Raw genomic sequence first — 23,209 nt, 5'->3', positions numbered from 1 at the left:
GTGTGTGTGTGTGTGTGTGTGTGTGTGTGTGTGTGTGCGCGCGCGCGTGCGCGTTTTATCGCTCTCGATTCGCCTCATGTATACGCGCAGAACTATGGCACAGTAGCAACTTCCATGGCTTGACACCGTGCCTAAGAACCCAACATGCCTGCCCAACAGTTGTAAATGACTCGCAGACAAAAGCATGCGCCTTGCAAGTGGCTGTTGAAAGTCGCAACGAGCACCATACATTGTTGCACCCGTGGTTGGGGGACCGACGACACAAGGGAAAGAGGGAGCCGGCGAACGGACGAGAGGCGCCCCACTGCAGCACGTGCCGGCCGGCGCATCTACCAACAACCTGATCCGTTCCACCGCCTTTTCGGCGAACTGCCCACTCAGTGCGAGGCGCGGGCGCCCCCGACAAGGACGAAGGCCTCGGTGCGGCCAAAAGAGAACGTGGACTTTGTGTTTCTTCTCCCTTTCCCTTCTCCTTTCTTCAATATCTTTTGTAAATAAACCAGTCTCGAAACGGATCCCAACGAGTGAAGTTCCTTCCTTCGAGGCTCCTGCGTGCACGGCCGACGCCGTCCACCTTAGTTAACGCGCAGCAAATTTAGCGGAGTCGTCCAAGAGCGACAGCAATTAGAGTTAGCCCAAAGGCGCGAGCATTCATTTACATTTTTTGGTGCCGAAACCCGGGAATACTTCGCCTGCTGACATCGAAAGCGCCATGGAACGACTACAGAAGAAGCAAGCTGCCCTGCGACAAGCAATCGAAAAAATCATCGCAGCTGCCAGGGACCTACTGCAATCGCCAACCATCCAAGTCGGTGAGCTTGAGGAACACCTCGACCTTATCCTCGAACAAGCGGATGAGTTGAAATCTGTTAACGAGAGCATCGAAAAGAAGATAGATCTTCAAGAATTAGATGCAGAATTAGAAGCCTGCGCTGCATACACGGAGAAGATCTGCTCCATCAAAACAAAGATCAAGAGAGCTCTCAGGAGTCAGACAGCCAACGAGAGCCGGTCGACAACTCCGTCAGTCACAGGCAACGCATCAGAGCAGGAAGCATACCACATCGGTTCCGTTCCACCTGCGACATTCCAGCCAGTATCAGCAACAACCAAGTTACCGAAGTTAGAAATCGGAAAATTCAGCGGGGACCTGCGCTCGTGGCAGAAATTTTGGAACCAATTTGAATCGACTATTCACAAGAACAGCACCCTGCCTGCAATAGCGAAGTTCCAATACTTAACCAGTTATCTAACCGGAAAAGCCGCCGCTGCCATAGAGGGGTTGCCGATCAGCGATAGAAATTACGACATCGCAGTGAAGACCCTCATTGAGAGATTTGGGAAGGAGGACGTCATAATTGAGGACCACATGTCGCGCTTGCTTGACGTCCGCCCAGTGCACGATCTGCGGGACATCGAAAGGCTGAGGAGCCTCTACGACGAAATCCGCTCGGGAGTCCGAAGTCTAGAGGCACTGGGAGTGTCGTCGAGCACCTACGGCACGTTGCTTCTCACCGTCCTTCGTAAAAGTATCCCAAGTGAGCTTTGCTTGGCGTACTTCCGACGGAAGGCTGCCTCACCTGAAACGCCACAACACGAGCTTCTCAGTTTCCTCGATTTTATGAGAGAGGAGGTTGAGAGCAGAGAGAGAGCACAGAGTGCACTACGCCGTGGGTACCAGGACGCCGCTATCAGACAGAAAGCGCCAATCAAAGGGGATGTTCGTCTGCAAAACCCATCGGCATCTGTTCTCACCGTAACCGACGGCGAAACGCAATGCGCATTTTGTGGTGCAGAGGGACATCAACCAGCGAACTGTGTCGCCCCCGTGCCCATGGCCAAGAAAAAGGAGGTGATGTCAAGAGAGAGGCGCTGTTACAAGTGTGCGAAAAAGAAGCACCGTGCCGCTGAATGTAGAACTGCAAGGTGGCTGAAGTGTGCCAAATGCTCTGGACTACACGCAACTGGCGTCTGCGAGCTCAATCAAAGACCGACACACCCTCCTTCAATCGGAGATGCTGCACCAGCAGAGACAGCAGTGCAATCATCGCTTCAGGTGGGACCAGCACTGGGAAAGACCCGTGTGCTTCTGCAGACTGCACGAGCGTATGCGGAGGGCCAGCACAACAGTGCTCTGGTGAGAATGCTGCTTGACGGTGGCAGCCAGAGAACGTTTGTACGACAGGATGTTTCCCGGCGCCTCAATCTTCGCGTCATAGGAGGGGAGAAGCTAGCTATCTACGCCTTCGGAAGCGAGAGACCGTCTGAAGAAAGAAGGTGTCATCGCGTGGAATGCTGGCTGCGAAACTGGCGCAACAACACCAGAGTTCGGATCGAAGCATTAGAGGTGCCCGAGATCTGCGGAGACCTCCTCCCACCACCTGACGACTCCACGGCTAGCATCGCTCGTGAACAAGACCTCCAGCTTGCTGACACCTTGCCTGACGGCTACAATCCTGGTGTTGGAGTTGAGCTGCTTATCGGGGCCGATCACTACTGGGATATAGCAACAGGAAATGTCAAGCGTCTTGGTGAGAAGCTCGTGGCCATGGAGACTGCGTTTGGATGGACATTGCAGGGCACAGAGTCTACATCGTCCGTCGCAACCTTTCTATCGAGCACCGGAGTGATGCGGGTAGGTGTGACCACAGCACCCGACGAAATCTCTCGTCAACTGAGGTCATTCTGGGAGCTGGAGCACCTTGGGATCGTCAACGATACACAGCTGACCGCCAAAGAAGACAGCGTTCTTCGGGCCTTTGAAGAAACCATCACCCAGAAGAACGGTAGATACCAAGTAGCTCTCCCATGGAAAGAAAACGCGTCAGACTTAACAGACAACACGAGCATAGCATCGCACAGACTTCACTCATTAACGGCGAAGCTGCTCCGACATGAAGAAACCGTTCTAGACTACGATCAGGCAATCAGGAACTACCTGCAAGCTGGACACGCCGAGGAAGCGAACGAACTGGGTGAGTCCCCGCTGGGGCCCATTTACTACATGCCGCACCGAGGTGTTGTCCGGCCTGGTAGCGAAACAACTAAGTTGAGAGTCGTATTCGATGCCTCCTCCAAAGCGGCGGGAAAGCTGTCACTGAACGACGTCCTCTTCGCAGGACCTAATCTAAATCCAAACCTAGCGGACATCCTGATTCGATTCCGAGTGCATAATGTGGCCATAATGTCCGATATAGAAAAGGCTTTCCTTCAAATCGAGCTTGCAGAGAGTGCGCGCGACGCTGTCCGCTTTCTGTGGTATCAAAGTACACCAGGGCAGGGCGACGCGCTCCCTCCAATCAAAGAGTACCGCATGACAAGGGTGCCATTCGGCGTTACATGTAGCCCGTTTCTCCTCGCAGCTACCTTAAGCCATCATCTCAAAACGGTACAGGAGAAATTTCCTCGCACCGCCAAGATCCTGAGTGACAACCTGTATGTAGACGACTTGGTTACTGGTGCCGACAGTGTAGAAGAGGCAGAGCGCATAATCAGGGAATCGCAGTCCATACTCAAGGCTGCAGGTATGAACCTCAGGAAATGGCGATCAAACTACCCAGAACTGATTGCATCGTTTGCCGAGACTGAAAGCGCCCAAAAAACTCTACCGGAGCTAGGCCCCACAAAGATTCTCGGTGTAGAGTGGAGGCCTGACACAGACGAATTCGTTTTTGAGATGACCGCCCTGATTGGATTTTTGGCAAGTCGGCAAGACACGAAGCGATTCGTATTGCAGGCCTCGGCGCGCATTTTTGACCCATTTGGCTTTCTCTCGGCCATTACCATCACGGCAAAGATCATGTTCCAGAGCCTCTGGGAGCGAGGTACGGCGTGGGACGAAAGGGTTCCCTCAGATTTACAGGAGACATGGGATAAATGGTGCCAACAGCTTCCTCAACTTCGGCAGATATCAGTCCCAAGAATATTGGCTCGTAACCCAAGATCCTTCTCCCGAACCAAAGCGAACTGCGACGACCCGTACAAGCCTTACACCCACTCGAGCTCAGTGAGGTGCCTGCCTGTGCTAACAATGGTGGCCGGGAATGAGCCGGCGCTCATTGCGGGGGAGGATGTTGAAAGTCGCAACGAGCACCATACATTGTTGCACCCGTGGTTGGGGGACCGACGACACAAGGGAAAGAGGGAGCCGGCGAACGGACGAGAGGCGCCCCACTGCAGCACGTGCCGGCCGGCGCATCTACCAACAACCTGATCCGTTCCACCGCCTTTTCGGCGAACTGCCCACTCAGTGCGAGGCGCGGGCGCCCCCGACAAGGACGAAGGCCTCGGTGCGGCCAAAAGAGAACGTGGACTTTGTGTTTCTTCTCCCTTTCCCTTCTCCTTTCTTCAATATCTTTTGTAAATAAACCAGTCTCGAAACGGATCCCAACGAGTGAAGTTCCTTCCTTCGAGGCTCCTGCGTGCACGGCCGACGCCGTCCACCTTAGTTAACGCGCAGCAAATTTAGCGGAGTCGTCCAAGAGCGACAGCAATTAGAGTTAGCCCAAAGGCGCGAGCATTCATTTACAGTGGCCGCCGCCGGCGGCAGGTGACTGGCCCAAGGACATTATTAGGGTGGCTAGAATTGCATTAAACATAACGGCCAAGGCCACGCGGCGGGTCGCGCATACTTCGCGCAGCAGCAGACCGACGCCGACTGGATAAGGAATAAGCGCCGGCTGCCCTCGACGGTGCAGCTAACTTCAGCTACAGCCAAAGGCGCGTGCTGTACACAATGCAAATTCTGAGAGAAGCGTAATACGCCATGCTGTAAATTGACCATGCCGGACGGGTTGCTTGTAGCTGCGAGCTGTGCTACTGCTGAACGATGCTTACACGTTCTTCTCGTAAATTACTGGACAGTCATATTGCGCTAGACGAGCTACGCTTAATTCAAGCTGAAGCTGGCATGGTCACCTAGCGTCGCTGTATGACGCTAGTCGCGCGCCGCCCGTGCGTTACTATAGCTACTCCAGTACCAATATGCACGCAGGGAGACCCCACCGGCCTTGGTCTTTTGGAGATTGTTACAGCGCTCGGTGTTGCCACGCTATAATGTGCCAAAGAAACCGTTTTTTTTTTTTTGCTTTAGGCGTCACTCAGTGTGTGCCGTGCGCAGGCTGCATTGCGTTGTGCAACAGAACAAGTTTACAAGAGTTCCAAAAAAGACATCACCTATGTGACATCGCCTGCGAGGATTCGTCGATCAGTTTTTCGATCGTAAATCCATTGCGACTTTACTATAACAAGAGAAGCCACGGAATTTCTTTCTCTGTTGATTTCTTCGCTGCAGCCGTTCAAAAATTTTGGCCTCAAGTGCAGGTTTAGAGGTTTTTCATTACTGCCATTATTTCGTTATAGAGAATAGTTAGCATGCACATGGCTAAACTGTACTGACGTATATTTTCTCACGATGTGCGCAGGTTGACCCGCACGCTTTCGACGCCCAAGCGCTGCTCCACATGCAACAAGATGGTGTACTTCACGGGCATCCGCTGCAAGCAGTGCGGGTGAGTACCCTCATATAAGCGTGCTTGTGCTTGTACTAAAAATAACTGCTCCACTTGGAGCAATTAATGTGGGCATAATTTTAGTTTCACGACTTTTGCAACGCCTGTAAGACACTCTCGGGCATTTGCCGGTATATTTAATATTTGAACGCGTCACATCGCGCGCACTCCTCTTTTGAAATGCAGGCTCGTGAAAAAATTAAGGGAAACAATAGGACAGTGAAAGAAAAGGCTCAGCAAGGCGCAAGGCACGGCAATGGTGCCACATTTGTCGAAAGGTTTCTTTGGTTTCACGTGTGTAGGTGCTGTTCGTGCGCGCGTTCAGGGTCAAACTGTGACCAGCTGTTGTTTTATGAAGAAAACGAGAACGACCGTCAGATCTGTTTTGCACTTATGTGGGTCACTATTATCTACTGTGCTGATGGATGACAGCTAATCAGAATGAAAAGTCGGACGCATGAGTCGTCAAAAAACGAAGGGCTGAATTAGCGAGCAGCGGATTTTTCACGTTGCCTCTGACCTTTCGCTCCCCGTTCTGTCGCAGCTGTGCATCTTTTGCGCCCCATCCGTCCGTGCCGGTAGACAACTCGCCCACTCAAAATACCATATATGAAAACACAAAAATAGCGGGACAGAAAGACAATAAGATCTCTTTCATCCAGTAGACACGAAAGAAACACTTTATTTAAACCCAGTTGTTAGATTACGTTAGGGCCCCAAGTCCAAGACCCCCCTGAAGCTTTAAATTAGAATGTCTATTGTATTTTGTATTAAGAATGTTCGTGTCAAATCTAAGCTATCACGAGTCGTTGCAACCAAAGAAACAATTACTGTATTGCAGTGTTATTAACGAGAAAAAGCACATGTTTTGTTTTCGAGAGTTAATAACGTAACAAATGCACAGGGGAAAAAAAAAAAAGAACACCAGTATAGCAGGACTAGCATGCCTCACGCGTGTTGTCGCGTTGTAGTGACGGTGAAGAACCAGACGTCGCCAAAACAACAAAGGGATACTAAAGAGCAAAAAGGATTTCTTCCGTATCAGTAAATTACCCTTCCACAATATCAAAAGCACCACTCTTAGCACGATAAGGCGCTTGGTAAGCCGGAATTAAAAGGACAATAACCAAAGACTAGTGCCGACGCCTCCTTGAAGTTCTCGCAGCAGCTCGCTGTGACGTCATGGATTTTGACAGCGTCTTCTAAGGTTGCATTAGGCGTGTTGCAGGAACGTTTACTGAGCCAACCGGGCCTAAATACAAAAAAGAAAGAAAGAAAACAGAAAACTGTGAAATCCGTGACGCCACAATAGAAAGTTTTAGATTAGTGTACGCAAGCGGCTTGCGTACGCAAGAATTAGGGGCGATGGTACTGCGCATGCGCAGACCCGGACGTAGGTGTCTGCGCATGCGCAGTACCGTGGCCCCTAGTTGCGTACGCAAGCCGCTTGCGTCCACTAATCTACAACTTTCTAATGAACTTCGAACTGAAACTGAAACTTCTACCTTCATTTTCTCCTCTGATAATCAGTCTATTATTTCAAAATTAACGACAACAGACTATTGAAAGAGCACTTTATATGTCTAAATTGTTCTGGTGTTTTGTTTAATGTCCCTTTAAAGACCTGCCTGCACTTAAAAAAAAGAAGGCATATATACGGGAGAAACTCTCTGACGAAAGCGAACTTCATGCTAAAAGAGGTTTTCACTGGCCCCAATCTACCATAGAGAAGATACCATCCATTTTGTTGGCACTCGTCACGCTCGGCGGTGCGCCCACTTTATAGCAGCAACGCACGTGACTGCTTGCGCGCAGCATATGGCGCTGTGCAAATCCCTCCATGAAAAATTGTAGTACCGGACCCGGACTCTGTACATCTTCAAATCCCGCCTTATAATGTCGAATTCGCAATCTTGTCTGCTCTGTCCAGAGTGTTGCTATACAGCCTCGGACTGACTCGGAAATGCCGTCATTACAAAATTTGACAATATGGCGCGGAATTTGACGATGTCGAGAATAATATCCACGGTTTCTTCACGTGCGAAATGAGAATAGCCGGACTCGAGAAAGGAATACATAAATCCCCTTTCTTATCTGCAATTAACACGCAAAATAAAGCTATATTTTTCGACACTTTTGCGAAGTTTTTTTTTTCCAGTCGGGGATACCAACATTAGCAGATATAAGTTATAAGCTATGCGTCAGACGTCGCCGGTTTCTGCACTTTGTGCTCAGTTTGGGCAATGAATTTCGAGGAAAGGCAGCACTGCCTGGTGAGCTCCTGAAGCTCCTTGAAAGAACAGAAAAAAGAAAAAGAAAGAAAGAAATGTCTCTTTATTGACTCCTCGGTTTGTTGCATGTCCACGAAGTCCAAGTTGTACAGGTTTCCTAATGCATCACTGACTTTTCGTATGTTCTGGCGCGTGAATAGCGACTGGACATGGGCGGCAGCTTTAGGGTTCCTCGATATATATCGCGCAAGTAACCTCTCGAAAACCACTCTGAGCAAGGGCATCGAAGCGTCCGATATGTGCATTTCGGAAAACGGCATAGTAAGATGAGAGAATGCTTATTAAAACCAGGCTGTCAGCCAGGCTAAAAGACACACCAACAAGCAGTGTAGTTAGATTCGAGTCTGATCACTCCTCCGGCTGTGATGGAGATCAGGGTCACCGTTGATTGAACGCGCTCAGTGCCACATACGCGGCGCACGCGACCGAAAGGATCAAAAGGTAAACGTGATCTCGAGAAAAAAAAGAAGAAGAAAGAGAAGCTGAGGATTTCATGCTGACATTCATCATTAAAGGCAGTTTTTGTCTCATTTGAAAAACGGGCACGAAAGCAGAACGGAATTATAGATGTGGCGAAAAACAAAGGGTCGTCTTTCAGAAAGCGATAAGAGGGGAGAACAACGCGAGGCGTCTGAGCTACAGGCTTCTGCGAGGGGGCCCCACTGTAGAACGCGTGCATCGGTCGAACAGCTGCTGGCACGGAGCGCGTCCGTCGCCGCCGACAGCGCGTCCCCGGGCCCAAGCTGCCGGGCGGCGCTGGGCCGCCGTTGGCGCCGTCGAGGCGAGCAGCAGTCCGCGGGCGGGCGCCTACCGCCGCCGACCGGCCTCGGTTCGCGCGCCCCTTCGGTAGCCTGGGCGCAAGCAGAAGCCGCCGCAGCTGCGGTTTCGGTGGCGGCACGTGAAGGCACCGCTGACCGCGAGTGATGGCTCCTTGCAGGGCGCTTTCGCACGAGTCGTGCGCCAACCACAGCCCCCACTGGTGCTCGCCGGTCACCGTCGTCGACATGGGACGCCACGGCGCCGCGGGAAACCACCCACCACAGGATGCAGGTGAGCACGCTATCACGTTCTTTGTTAGTCCCCAGTCACGTACGGCCTTACCCTTCCTCCGCGATGGTGCCCCGAACGCGGCAGCAAGGGACGAATCTACGAGAGCAAGCTTGTACTGGAAGGCAACTAGCACTACACGCGCGTAGCCATAACCACCATTCCTCAACTCGACGACTCAGATCAAGAGACTGCATGATTTGTTTCGGCTGCATGCATATCAGAGGAGATAAGGCCCACCTTTTGACGTCCACTGTAGTGCGTGCGACGACGTGCCCGCCTGCTAGCACAGTGACACTTGAACACGCAAAACCACGGCACACGAAACAAAACAAATCGTAAACGCTACACTGCAGTGGCACTTGCGACTTATCTTTTATTTAGAAGAAATAGCAATGCGACAAAGATTGCGCTTCGCAAAAATTAAATAACACTTTTACCTTATATAAATACTCGGATTACTTCCGTGCGCCTTGCGATGACACCTTGCATTTGTGTAACGTGTGGAATGGCTTGCCGATGCGCTGGTCATTCTGCTCTGCAGTGCTTCGAAGGTTTCGGATACGAGATAAAATACACGCTCATTTGGAAAGGCCCGATCTCACGCTGTCCTTCACGCGCAGCCGAAGACCGCTGCGAGGAGTGGCGCTTCTCGAGCGTCGGCCACGAGGTACTCACCGTGAGCCCGCTGATGGGCCAGCCGTTCCTTTTCGGCAGCGGCGATCCCGGCACTGCGGCGCCCGCTGCTCAGTTGCAGCCGGCGCTGCCGTCGGCGCCGCCCCGGTCCCCGACGCTGGCCGTGACGGGACTGCTGAAGGTGGTCCACTGGCTCTCCCAGAGGCGCAAGGCTACGCGGCCTAACGCCAGCAAGCAGCACGGCCGCTCACGGCTGGCCGACGAGCAGCTGGCGCGCAAAAAGCACAAGGTCCTGAGCTCGCACCAGCCGGCCGCGGTCACGCCGCCCTGCACGTGCCACACGCGCAAGGCTTCGTTCGCTGCCGGCATCCTGTCGCCCAACGGCAGCCTCTCGTCGAGCGGCTACATCTCGTCGTCGGCCTCGTCAGCCGTGCAGACGCCGTCGGACACCGAGCTCGACTGCCGCGGCGGCGCCCGGGCGCACCTCGAAGGTGGCCACCCCTGCCGGCTGCACCCGACTCGCGGCACCGGCCTGGTGCGCCAGAACGCGGTGATCAGCGAGCAGGGCCGCACGGGCCGCCAGTGGCTGGCCAACAAGGCCCGCACACTCAGCCTCGAGACTAAGGCCAACGACGTTGAAAAGCTCTGCGCTACGTGGCCCCCTCTGGGAAGGTCAGCTGGAAATCCAGCAGGTCAGTCCCACACTAGGGTTTGTCATCTGCCTCGCTGCACAGCGTCAAGAGCATGGCACAATGGTGGCTTTTAATTGGAGGATTGACTTTGCTAACCTTGGCAAGTGACACTCATTAGGAGTCTGTAGAACTATATAATATTGGCCTCTATAGTACACATGCCCTCAAAGACGTTGACCCCACTGATTTCCTTATGCAAGCTTGAGAATGGAGCCAGTGGGACTTGTGTATTCGAGTAGGCTTTTGTTTGTGGTACTTTAAACTGCGCATGCTGTATATTGTTCTTAAAAGATATGACTATCACTTGATCCTGGAACATCCTTGTCTAGAAATCTTGTGTACAGAATTAGAAAACAGTACAATAATGCTTGATGGCCCTGAGGCTAATATAAATAATAAATACAAAATGATCATATCAGTTTCGTAGGCTGTTTATGTGACTCAGAAACTCGTAGTGCATCTTTTATCAAGGCCAATGCAATTGTCTTGTTTGTTCCATGTACAGATAACTTTCCTGAAGAACCAGAGTCTGGCATTGAAGAGAGTGAACAGGAAGACAAATCAAAGTGAGTTGTAGGAATCGAGTATTACCAGATAAACATGGCTACATAAGTTGTTTACACACCTTGCCTTCACTTACTTTTCTAGAAATCAGAGCACCAACATCAAGGACACGTTAGGTGAATGGTGTGTGCCGTACAAGGATGTGGAGTTCAAGGAACGGCTACGACAAGGCAGGGAGACGGATGTTTACAGGTATAATATTCTTAGTTGTGTTTAAAATTGGTTGCAACAAAAATAAGTTCACTGAAGCAAGATTGTTCCTGCCTTTGCTAAATTATTGTTAAAGTTCAACTTGCTGTATGTTTATAGATATGTGTAATTGTAGTTATACCTAAATGTGTGTATGTTGTCTGCATACTGCACAGATGCAGACAAAAGTAATTGGAACTTTGGGGCTGTGGCCCAACTGCACTACAGAAACTACAGAAAAAGCTATGCTATCGGCACCATCATGCTAAAGGAAGTGCTCAGTCGCAGAAGCTGCGAATGACACTCCGATTCATGGGTAAAGAAACGGATTGAGAAGTGTGAACTGGCTATAAGCACTGGCCTGCAAATATGTGTGAACCTATTTCTAGCTGTCTCTCGAGGCTGCTAGAGGGTGCTGCAGTGCAGTTCAACCTCTCCTGTGTTCCCATCACTTTTGTGTGCCCCTTAGCTACATTGGTGCTCACAGCCCATGTGTTGCTGCAAATAAGTTCCAGTAGCTGTTTCTTGTCAGGAAAGAGCGTACCAGGCAGGACAAGCTGTAAAGCTATAATAATCATGATTGCCAGTAGGAAGATATTGTATGTCATATATAATATGGTGATCATTACAGGGGACGTTGGCATGGTGAAGTCCTCATCTATACCTTTCGACACACCAAAGAACAAAATGTGATGAGATTTTGGGAGGAAGTTGGCAAACTCAGCATGATCCGTCATGAAAACATTGCACTTTTCATGGGTGCGTGTGCAGAACCACCACAGTATGCCATCATCACCAGGTAAACATTGTGCTTCTGACATTTTGTGCACGTGGACCATTATGCAACCCTCGTCACTGTTCGTGAGCATTAAACTATATACTTTTTAATTGTATTTACAGCATGAAGAAAGGCCCATCACTGTTTGAACACATCCATATCAAGAAGCACCACCTCTCATTCCACACCAAGGTCAATATTGCAAGACAGATTGTGCAGGTAAACAAATTAATTTGCATCATTATTTTGGTCTCTTGTCTTCAAAGTAGCTTGTATTTATGTACGGAAATAGTTGTGGCATGCAGTGAAACAAAAGATCCCACGGCTGGTGTGCATTTCCTCCGCTTTCATATTTTCCCTTTATTGCTGATAAGAGACTAACACAGATGTAATCCTCCTCTACACGTAACAGACATTTTAATTAAGAAAAATTCCTTCCAAGCCTTTCTTGCCTCGAATGTCTGTTGAGATTATGCCATAGTAGCTTCACTAAAATTTAGCTCCTTCCCTTAATTAATCTTGTACATATCTGAGCCAAATATGAGGTAAAACATTCCAGTCAAGACCAAAGAATGTAGCATGCTAACAGCTCGAGAAAAAAAAAAAAGCATCTGCAGCACCATGGGATGCAGCAGTTTAGTCGACTGGCAATCTTGGAACTGCAACATGGAATATTAAAAAATTATATGGTTTGATATCTCGAAACTGCACAGTAGGTTATGAGGGAAACTGTAGTGGGACCACCTGGGATTTTTTTCACTGTGCGCCTAAATCTAAGTAGACGAGCATTCTTACATTTTGCTACCATTGAAACGCCGTCGGGAATCGCTGCAAACTTGTGCTCAGCAGCAATACACCATAGACACTGAGCAACTATGTGGGTAGCATGGCATGTTCATCAGCATTGCTATGCCAAAATTGTAGCAGAAATTGCGGCATAAATTTCGGCATGGCCAATTTCTCAGCCTGCGTCTTCCGTTGTCCTTACAGGGCATGGGCTACTTGCATGCCAAAGGCATTGTGCACAAGAGCCTCACCTCCAAGAATGTGATATTGGAGAGCCGAGTCAAGCTGTGCCTCATGGATCAAGGTCTTGCGGAGAGAGTCCATGATCTGTCTGATCGTGGCTGCCTTGCACGGGGCCACCTCACCTACCTGGCTCCTGAACTGATGTGCCAACTGAGAGTGGAGCCACCAAATGTCTTCTCAGACTGTGAACCGTCACAAGAATCGGACCTTTACGCCTTTGGGTAAGCCCACATTCCAGCTTGTGCAAACATTTCAATTCCAGCCTGCTGTACTACACAAGGAATGAAGCCTCGGAAAGCAAACTAAGTTGCCATTTCTGGTCATGCTATCCATACTTGTTCTTTTTGCGATGTTACTTTACCAGGGATACAAACATAAGTTCAGGTTTACATTCTGCTAGAAAAATGTTGAATACTTTACTGCTTGTAATCTTTGGCACAATTTGCCCTCTCCCCCTTTTATTTACTTATTTTATGTTGCTTAAGGCCTAGACTGTTGCAAAATTAACATCTGAGCATGCTTAAGGCCTAGACTGTTGCAAAATTAACATCTGAGCATTAAATTAAAACATGCATAACTACCAAGGCAAACTAATGCGCGGCTTTATGTAGTTGAAGCACACCTCAAGCAACATGCATTTCTTGTTTTTTCTTTCCTTCTGCAATCTTGCCCTAGAAAATATTTAGAAAGGGTAAATCTGCTAAGCTCGTGTAATGAATGTTCTTAAATGGGTATTGACAAAACAAACAAAGTTAAAGGATATGCTAATATAAATGAGTGGCACTTATGCACACTTGCTTTAAGATAGAGAAATGCATTCTATGTGATACTGAAACAGCTCTAGCATTCCGACATTTGTTCCAATTTATTTGTTTCCCAGTAAATTATAAATGCCTAGCAGAAAGTGGCACTTCATGGCAAGGCATTAATGTGTGTTCAATCTGCTCTTTCAGGACAATCTTGTATGAACTGATTGCTGAAGCCTTCCCATTTGGCTTTCAACACCCACACTCAGTCATTTGGCAGATTGCATCTGGGCAGCAACAGCCACTGAACCACCTCCAGTGCACTGGGAGCTTCAAGGTAAATCCCCCCTGTTTTACTTTTTGCCAGTGTTTGTTTTCACTGGTTTATCAGTGTTATTAAACTGTTGCTTGGTGCAAGATGCACTTTCAGTACCGGATATTTTTTTTAACATCGTCACCAATATTATAACAAAGAAGGTGTGTCTAGTCAAATTGTGTGTACACTATGGATAGTGTTGTACGTTGTTGAATGAATGCGAGAGTGCCAGCAATTACACTGGAATGCACGACGAGACATAAATGTTCGATGCCCTTGATTCGTGAGAGTAGGTTCAACGATAGATTACTCTGCTCACTGCTATTGTGATTTGACTGTTGCTCTTCTTTCTAGGCACAACTTTGCTCAATAAACAATAAAATTCTTGACTCATGCTTTTGGTAGTGTTTAATTATCCACTCATTACATCATGACAATATGTTAAGGTGCCATTTGGTGAAATGTAACACCAGTTGATTCTTGTATCTTTAACATTTCTTCCATTCACATCACATCATGCCTCGCATGATCGTTTCATTTATCTAATGTTAATGGCCTTATGTCTGCCCTTCCATGTTGTTCGGGCCAAATTTTTGTAACCTGCAATGGAACTGACATAACTCTGGCACACATACCTATACTGTTAGCACGGCACACGTGAATTACCTCAAAATTAACTGATATGGTCCATTATCCAGATTCTGTAATCACTGCTGCAATTCCGAAATAAAGCGGTCATAAATACATTGACAGCCTACACTTCAAATCTTAAAAGCATGAGAAGCACTGTTACCTGTGGTTCTGTGTTAGGATGCATGGTTAGGATGCATGCATGAAGTCAATAACTTTAAGAGAATGTGCATCTTTGTCTGCAGACACTGATCCATGAATGCTGGTTCAAGGCTCCTGAAGCTCGGCCCTCTTTTGTCACGATTGGACGACAGCTCCAGGAAAATGTAAATATGCTGTTACAGTGAATTCCTCCAGACTTATTGAACTTTCCTGCTTTATGTTCCAAGATATGAGCATTGGCACAGGTGCTTATAGAAAACAGGGAACCGAAAGAATGCCAAGCTCTCTTGCGTCACTGCTCTGGCCATATGCTAGAATCCACACAGCTTGACTAATGCCTCAAAAGCAGGCCATAATTCTAATGTGCAGGAAGCCAGCATGTGCACAAGCCACTGTAGCTAATTGAGCAAGTGGTCCATAGCATTCAGTTGCTTCTTTTATTGAAGCAGTTGTGGTCTCTTCACTAGTGGAAGTATAAAAAGACTGCATGCTGTGACCTGGTATGGCCATTACCAGGCCACAGCCAGTGCCTGTCATGACCTTTGTAACCGAATAGCGACAAAGGCAAAAATGACAAAGGCCGAAACAGGATGCTTGTTGTGTCCTGTGTGTTCTCCATGTTTCATTCCATCGCACTAACAAATTGCTACCCGCCGTGGTTGCTTAGTGGCTATGGTGCTGGGCTGCTAAGCATGAGGTTGCCGGGGGTGAATCCCGGCCATGGCAGCCACATTTCGATGGAGGCGAAATGCGAAAATACCTGTGTACTTAGATTTAGGTGCACGTTAAAAAAACCCCAGGTGGTCAAAATTTCCGGAGTCCCCCACTACGGCGTGCCTCATAATCAGAACATGGTTTTGGCACGTAAAACTCCATAATTTAATTTTTTTTTAACAAGTTGCTATAATTCTATACCAGCTATAGTCCCTTCTGTGGGTTTTGCCAGTAAAGATTGCTGGTAATGATGCTTCTTAAACCTGTTTGGAAGTGAGCCGTCAGTACAAATGTATCCATTGCTAAATTATAGAATCTGATACTACACATGCAAGTACAATTGCAAGTTTTGTAGCAACCTTAAAGTGACAGCTTTTTAGAGCAAGACCTGGTGTTATTACAAGATGCCCTATGTTTGTTGCTTGCAGGTGACTCTCCACAGAAAGCACAGTTCCTCTGAGCCTGACCGCTTGCACCATTCTGGTCTTGCCATTGGCCGACAGCCGCTGTGTTCCTAACTGACCCATGTCTACACTTGCGTCACCTGGTTATTCTCCCACTTCAAGTACTACAGTCCGTTATCCAATACTCCATGGCAGTGCTTTACACCATCGTCGCAATAATTGTGTGGACAAGCTGTCTTCTTTGCAAGTGGTGGAGGACTAAGTAATAGCACACCGAAATGATCAAAGAACTATTTTGTGCATAAGCTGTGAACAAACAGGCTAGAGCTGCGGCCTGCTTCAGCCTGTGTACTTCTAGGAGATCTCAACTTTCACATGGCAGCTGGCTGCAATCCAGTACAGTAGAGAACAACATTCCAATGCGCACGTGCATGAGATTAAGTTTTTTTTTCCTTTCTTGCTCGTTTTTCTTTCTGCAGATATCTAGTGTGAAGTACCTGAAATGATGCAGTGTGGTTGACTAGACTTCTGGAGGAATGTGGGCTCTTCCAGCAACGAAAATTTATATTGAACTCCCAGCTGCAATGGCCAGTTATGGGTTCTTGCGGGAGCCAAAGTGAACCACTGCAACATAGCAGTTCGCAGAAAAAAAAAAAAGTCATATGCTAATGTGTAAGCTCTGTTGTACACTCTTCATGTATTTTGCTGGTTGTTAATTGCTCTGAGCTCTTTGGTATAAAATGAGTAGAATCATAGTCTGCAAAGCAGTTAGTAGCCGAAGGCTGTACACATCTCTCGGAAGGCAAAGCTTGCTGGCACACCACTCCAGCAGGACTGCATGATGTTGGACTACTACGATAACTAGGGCATTATGGTGCTGGTGGCAAAAACACCCTGCCTCCATGATTCAATTTCTTATATATCGAGGCAGGCTTTTACCTACACTCTCGCAAGTACTATTAAGACCATAACAATACAGCATTTACCAAACTTGACTTATTTTACCACACAATTTACAGCTACCTTTTTAAACAATAAACTCAATTGTGCTATCATGAAAAATTTTTAGGACCAGTTTAGAGCACTTTGGTAGTTGCTTTCCAGAATCTCGGCTGTTACGTGCACTGTTACATAATTAACTATTGGTTCTTTTTGATTTTATGGGGTTGGTGTTGCCAGCAAGGTTAGTTCAGCAGTAAATGTATGAAAACATTTTTCAGTCCTCTCTGTCTAGTCAGTAACGTGTACGATGTGACCACTGGCATCTCCATGCCCTCCAGATGTGTGAGGAGGAAGGGGGTCACCAGCGTAACGGCTGTTTTAAGCTGTTTTCACTTGCCTTATAAGCGGAGCAATCCAAAGAACAGCATGTACATAGTGTTCAGTGTTCTACACTTCTGTGTGTCTCTATGAGAGAGCTGAAGTCATCAAAGCCAAAGAAAAGTTGCAGTTTGGTCCACTGCTATTGTGCTCTAGTTTGAGTCTCGCTACAGAATGTGATAGGGTGGCAGACAACATTCACACATGCAAAATCTGTTGTGAACCACTGCTAGAGCTGGTGCATACTGTACACACAGCTTGAGTTCTTGCAAAGTTTTATTACCTCCAGTGATATTAAATATTCATCTAGCACTTGTGTTGCATTACGACGTAATACTGCAGAAAAATTGGCCTTGACATAAAGCCTCCAAATGTGGGCTGCAGTGGCTATGGACCAAACAGTGACAAGTGACTTTATAATGTGTTCCCAGTATACCAGTGTACCATTCCACAATTAGGGTGTTGAATGTTTTCCGTTTGTCTTGAAAAGAACAGAACCTGCAGACTTCATCATCTATGTCATGAATGGCTCTCATCCTTTTTGTTGAATTACAATGTGCCAATGTAAAGTTGTCAGTCATCAGTCCCATATATTTTTGTTAAGTTCTGCGATTACCCTGTGCTTTTATTATTTGTAATCTGTTTGCTTCTTTCTGTTAAATGTTTTGTGATGTCGAGGAAAGAAGCAGTTAGTCTTAGGTGTATTAGTATCAAAACAAAACTCTTGCTTTGTATTATTTTAAGGAATGACTGTTTTAAGGTAATTAGAACATTGTTAATGAGCTGGTACACATGTACTGATTATACTACTGCTTGTTTTCACATGTCGAGTAACTGTTGCCATGAGACTTGAACAAAATTGTTTGTTGTGTATTGTAAGCTGATCAGTGCTGTTTTGTACAGACATGAACCCAGTGCAGTTTCACAAAAACCTCTTAGGTATTGTGTGTGGCTCATTTAAAGTTCAGTATTCAGAATAAAACAGCAAGTGGGTCCAGTTGTCCAAACACAGTTGAAATATGCAGAAATACTCCAGTTAGGTCAACGATGGTGTATTATGTGGAGATCACAAGGATGAGTTTTGAGTCTGAGGGTAAGTTGTAGTGCATATAGACAATTTTATGCAGCACTGCATTTTCTTTGCAGTATGACATCAAAGGAGTACGCACTTATTAAACAAAGCCCTGAAATGCAGACAATATGAGGTGCAAAATCTATAAACAAGCGTTCAGGTAAAAGAATATTACAGTGGCCGTATTTGATATATACTTGAAGAAGCTTCATATTTAGGCTAACTACAGGACCAATCTTTGTTTCGAGCATAAATGTGACAGCAAACAAAAATATTCTTCCTGGCTGTACACAGAAGACACTAGTCAGAACATTGCCCTTGCTTCAGACAGCAATACATTTGATGCACTAGATTTACACATTGCAGCTATCAGCTGCTTTGAAACAGTCCTTCACAGCTGTTGAACTAAGGGCAGAAAGAAAGCTGGTTATGAGAAGCGTCATGGACATTCTGGAGAAGCATCTAAAGAGCATCTGCATGCCCACTCTTATCCTGATGAATGCAAGATGTGTGCTGTCAATCTTCCCTGCGAATAGAGCTGTGCATATTTTACTATTGATGCCATGACACAAGAGCAAGTGAAAGTCCTAGCTTTTATAAGTTTGAATGTTCCCAGTGTTTTACTGTAAATAAAGTTGTGCTTCATGCTGTGGTTGGTGCGTCATGTTGCCTTGTTAGTGAAATGCGGTGGCTGCATTTTTATTCTCGCAACCTTAAAAGATTTTTCATTCGTCAGTGCTTTGTTTTTACTTAGATCTGCAGAAGGATTACATTTCTTTTCAATGCAGTGTTCGATACAACCTTTCTTATTTTCTGGGTCATGCAGAAAAAAAATATCACTTAAATGTTGACTTCTATACTGGATAACTGAGCTACTGCAGAGATATGAATGATTGTCAAGAAGTTTAATGTGAAATTTGTGTGAAAAAAAAAAAAGTTGCAGTAAGCACAATATCTTTAGAAGCTGTTAGAATAAGAAATGCAGACCATAGTGCAGTTCACTGTAGTTAACTATTTCTGTGTAACAAATCCAAGAGTGCTTATTTAAGAAAGGAGTTTCAGCTTAAAGGGGCCCTGAACCACCCCTCCGGCTAGTCCGCAGGTAGCACATGCTGCTGTGAACATTTCGGCCAAGTTTTGCTGTCGTACGTGGTGTGTGGAACTCGCAAGCGGGTCGCATAGTCGCATTTCTCTCAAACGCTCTTTTCAACAGAAGGCCCTGTCCTCTCTTCTAGACGCCCTAGTTTGTCATACCCTTAGACAGCTGCTATTGAACGATAAACGACATCAAGCTGCGGTTGGCTACATGGCGTAGATACCGTGGCCGCCGCGGGTGCCACCACAAGTGCATTGGCTAAGCGCACTGTGGCTTTGTGAGAACCGTGTTAGGCTTACGTTTAGTGTGTCATAGGCACCAAAAGCGGAAGTCGTGGCATCTGTTAACATCCAACATAAAATTTGAACTGTGTGCCACGGTGGCATTTAGAATGCGGAGCATTGTGGGTACGCCCCACTGCACCATAGCCTTTGCAGTGCAAGGCATTGAAGAAGGAACAGGAGAACAGCAGAGGCCGTGTTTGAGTGCCAATAACTGCGCTTCTGCTGAACGCATTGAAGTACTTTTTACGGCAAGGTATTTCTGAAATAGCCTATTTTCACTTCAAATGCCTTTCTCCAATTCGATAAAAAGTGGTTCAGGACCCCTTTAAGGCTATCTCTCCATTGAAATACTTCTAAAATGCAGAAATGCTTTCATAAGATGGCAACCGCTGGAGTGACTTGAATGAATTTGGGAGAGAACATTAAATTCTAGTACCTGTAGGATGCAAAATTTTAATCAAGTAAAAAAAATTCAAGAACGAAGTTTATGAATCCGTAACTCTGCACCAAAAGCAGTTATCGTAGCTCGGTATACTGCACCTGTTAGAGCATTTAAAGCAGACAAATTTGTTATATTACAGCTTACTTGAAGCTTACAATATTTGAAAGTCCTACTCCCAAATTAGTAACATGTATTAGAGCACTGTAGCATGCATCAATTGCGTCTGCTTTATATTTAGTAATACATGCTGTTTTCGAAATTGTGATATCGTAATTTAGTATTAATGAGTTCGAATTGAAAACTTGCACAAGACTTCTTTTTTTTTCAATTCTATAAATTTTAACAAGTTTAGTTAGAAGATTCGATGGCCGAAAAAAAAAAATTTCCTTCCTATAGTCGCACACAAAATTTTTAATTTTTCCCTTAAATGCAAAAGAAAAAAACCTCATCACGGCACAAGTGGGTGCCGAGAATGGTTTCTTCGTCCCCATGTATTTGGATAGAAGTTCCACAGCTAGAGCTTCTCCCTTAATGCTGTTGCTCATATCACAGTAGGAATTTTTACTGACTGTACTTGGTAGAGACTTTAGAAGCTCACCACATAGTATTGAATAGTAGGTGAATTATTAAGAAGCTCACCACATAGTAGGTGAATTATTACTTCCTTGTGAAAAAATTAGGCAAGTCTGTGTAGGCCAGCTGAATTTACTGGCAGAAAAGTGTAGTGCATTGCAGTGTTGCCAAGCGCAAAAACATGCAGTGCTCTGCAAGAGGGATACAGCCCATGACGTTTAGAGGTACTCATGTAGTGAGTAAAACAATACATCCTTCAATCAAAATGATTGATTGTGGCTGCAAATGATTTCCTAATGGCTGTTTCAATTCCCATGAAAGGTGGTGGATTCAGGGTTGGCCATACAGCTTTCTCTTTGCACAGGAAAGTGGTGGACTATGAGGGCTACCAAGTAAATTCAGTGGTTTATACATGCCCTTCTAACATCCCTCCAACAATTCCCCCCCTCCCCCCAAGAGAGGCACCTGACAACTACCCTGGTCTCCCTTAACCACCCAAAATTTATTTCCTGATCCCCATGATCTTGTCCTGTAAATTAGTTAACACTGTCCAATTAATGAGAAATGAACGTGTTTATGAACAGAATGAGGTATTTATGACATCCCCCTTTATTTTCCTGTCAAAATATGAGACAGAAAATACATCACTGCTGGCATGCAACTGAACGAATGAAAATAACGAGCTGCTTTTCACATGTGCACCAATTTCACTGCAGAGCAGTTAAGCACAACTTTGACAACTGCATGACAACTTCCTACCACATGTACCTCCCCGTCATTTTTTTTTTAATGCATCACTTCATCTCGGGTACTGTTTCACTGCAATGCTTAGTCACACATGACTTTCTCATTAAATTTTGTAATGAAACAAACCATTGCAGGCAGGTTTTGTTTGAGCAGCTGCATCCTTTTAGCTTCAGTGCTCTTAAACATTAAGGCTCCGTGCCAGAAGGTTGGTGTGTTGCCTTTGTGCTCACCAGCTTTAATGCTGAAATCAAGGAGTCCTCCATTTCTTTTATCAGGCTAGGCTCAGGTGCAGACATCACTTACAGCGCGTAGAAGGGCAGGGACCAAAAGAACAACAAAATTCTTTTGGTCCCTCTCTATGTACGCGCTGTAAGTGGTGTTTGAAACAATGGAATAGCAACTAGCCCATACCCAAACCCTGCTTCAGGTACAGAACATTTTTGCAGAAGCAGGCGGGTGTTCATAAAAGAGCGTCGTCGAGAGCTTTACTGTGGCTGCAAATGACCTTCATGAACATGAAGGTCATTTGAAGTTCACCAAAAAAGAAAAATAAGTGGAGTTGTATTAATAATTTACCATTCTAGAATACCAAAAACGCCTGTCTTACCATAACAGGAGGCTTGACAAGCCAGAAAATATACAAAACTCAAAGACAGGTGGCACTGCGCCTTGAGGTTCCTACCATACAAACAGGTGGGTACAGTAGTAGAGCAGCAGCTTCCAGGTTTATCTTATGCGGACGAGCAAAGTGATTATCTAGAGTTTATCTAGGGTTTATCTAGCTAACAGGCAAAGTGATTTGCAATGTCTGGTTAATATCTGTGGACAGGAAGGCGAGAATTTAGGTTTTAAATTTAGCATTAGAAAATCGGGTGTTATTGTATTCAATGAAAACAGTGAACAGACAGTGGCAATACAGGGCCAGGAAATACCTTGTGTAAAAGAATATAAATATCTTGGTATATAGATAAACGAATGCAATAGATATATGGAAACACAGGATAAAAACAATAACAGTAAAGGGGAAGTGAAATGCAGCCATAATGAAGCCCAGAGTGCTATGGGGATACAATAGGTACGAGGTCCTCCAAGGTATGTGGAAAGGTGTAATGGTTCCAGGACTTTTGGAAATGCGGTTGTTTGCTTGAAATCACAGGTACATTCAGGACTCGATGCAATCAAAGGTCAGTGGGATGCCTCGCATTGGGCGCTCACGGGAAGACTACAAATGAAGCTGTGCAGGGTGATATGGGCTGGACAAGTTTTGGAGTGAGGGAAGCTCACAGTAAAATTGGTTATGAAGAATGACCAAGGTATATGAAAGAAAATAAATGGGCTGAGAGAGTGTTGAAGTATTTGTATAGAAAAAACATTGATTCACAGCGGATTTTGGAAAAGACACAGGAAGCTTGCCAGCAAGTGTGCAGCCTGTACAGTGAGCAACACAGCAACAAAGAACATCAAGCGGAAAGTCAGAGAGGCTGAGATAATCTCATGGGCGGCGGCAATGGAAAGGAAACCTGCATGAGGAACTATACCTAAGAGGAAAAAACAAAATCAGGAAACAAACAATTTATGATAACTCAAAGGGAAGCTCATTACTTTTCAAAGTGAATCAGGATGCTTCAGAACACACACTTATAAAGAGAGATATAACAAGGAAGAAGAAGAATATGCTTGCTGCGGTAAAGCTAGGGAAACGATGGAGCATGTTTTATTAGAATGTGAAGATTTCTGCCCATTGGTCGATTCAGGCGCCACTTGACTCCTTGAAGCCTTTGGGTTCAGCGAGAGCAGGGGGAAAGTAACCATGTCCGCAACAGAGATTAGTAAGAGGAGATTGGAAGATTGGTGAAAGAAAAGTAAGGAAATGACAAAAAGCAGAGCCATAAGAAAACAAAGTTCACAATAGGGGTAAGAAAATGTGGTATGGGAATTCATCGTGAGGTTTTTTTCTTTTTCTTTTT

General features: G+C 46.1%; 2 protein-coding genes across 4 annotated transcripts in view; both read left to right on the top strand.

The window, feature by feature from the left end:
* Positions 1-18,752, top strand: part of LOC142571495 (uncharacterized) — a 103,488-nt gene extending 84,736 nt beyond the window's left edge. For all 3 annotated transcript variants that reach the window (XM_075679895.1, XM_075679896.1, XM_075679894.1), the window contains exons 2-12: positions 5,424-5,510; positions 8,739-8,851; positions 9,472-10,176; positions 10,682-10,742; positions 10,825-10,932; positions 11,561-11,728; positions 11,830-11,926; positions 12,698-12,957; positions 13,690-13,819; positions 14,674-14,754; positions 15,733-18,752. In XM_075679895.1, coding sequence (XP_075536010.1) covers positions 5,424-5,510; positions 8,739-8,851; positions 9,472-10,176; positions 10,682-10,742; positions 10,825-10,932; positions 11,561-11,728; positions 11,830-11,926; positions 12,698-12,957; positions 13,690-13,819; positions 14,674-14,754; positions 15,733-15,822 — 1,900 coding nt within the window. In that variant the 3' untranslated portion in view covers positions 15,823-18,752. The remainder of the gene's footprint in view (positions 1-5,423; positions 5,511-8,738; positions 8,852-9,471; positions 10,177-10,681; positions 10,743-10,824; positions 10,933-11,560; positions 11,729-11,829; positions 11,927-12,697; positions 12,958-13,689; positions 13,820-14,673; positions 14,755-15,732) is intronic.
* On the top strand, positions 209-4,384 carry LOC142571494 (uncharacterized). Its single transcript, XM_075679892.1, has 2 exons — positions 209-3,879; positions 4,012-4,384. The coding sequence occupies exons 1-2, from the start codon at positions 713-715 to the stop codon at positions 4,211-4,213; spliced, it is 3,369 nt and encodes a 1,122-aa protein (XP_075536007.1). The 5' UTR covers positions 209-712; the 3' UTR covers positions 4,214-4,384.
* Positions 18,753-23,209: the final 4,457 nt, after the last annotated feature.

This window comes from Dermacentor variabilis, chromosome 2, assembly GCF_050947875.1.
Source record: "Dermacentor variabilis isolate Ectoservices chromosome 2, ASM5094787v1, whole genome shotgun sequence".
NCBI lineage: Eukaryota > Metazoa > Arthropoda > Arachnida > Ixodida > Ixodidae > Dermacentor > Dermacentor variabilis.
The sequence above is the reverse complement of the archived record's forward strand: the minus strand, read 5'-3'. Positions and strand labels throughout refer to the sequence as shown.

What these genes read in the sequence shown, in the direction of transcription:
- LOC142571494 (XM_075679892.1), top strand. Translation starts at nt 713, where the DNA reads ATGGAACGACTACAGAAGAAGCAAGCTGCCCTGCGACAAGCAATCGAA. An exon ending in CAGGAGACATGGGATAAATG is followed by an intron (nt 3,880 to 4,011) that starts GTGCCAACAGCT and finishes GAGCTCAGTGAG; the next exon opens with GTGCCTGCCTGTGCTAACAA.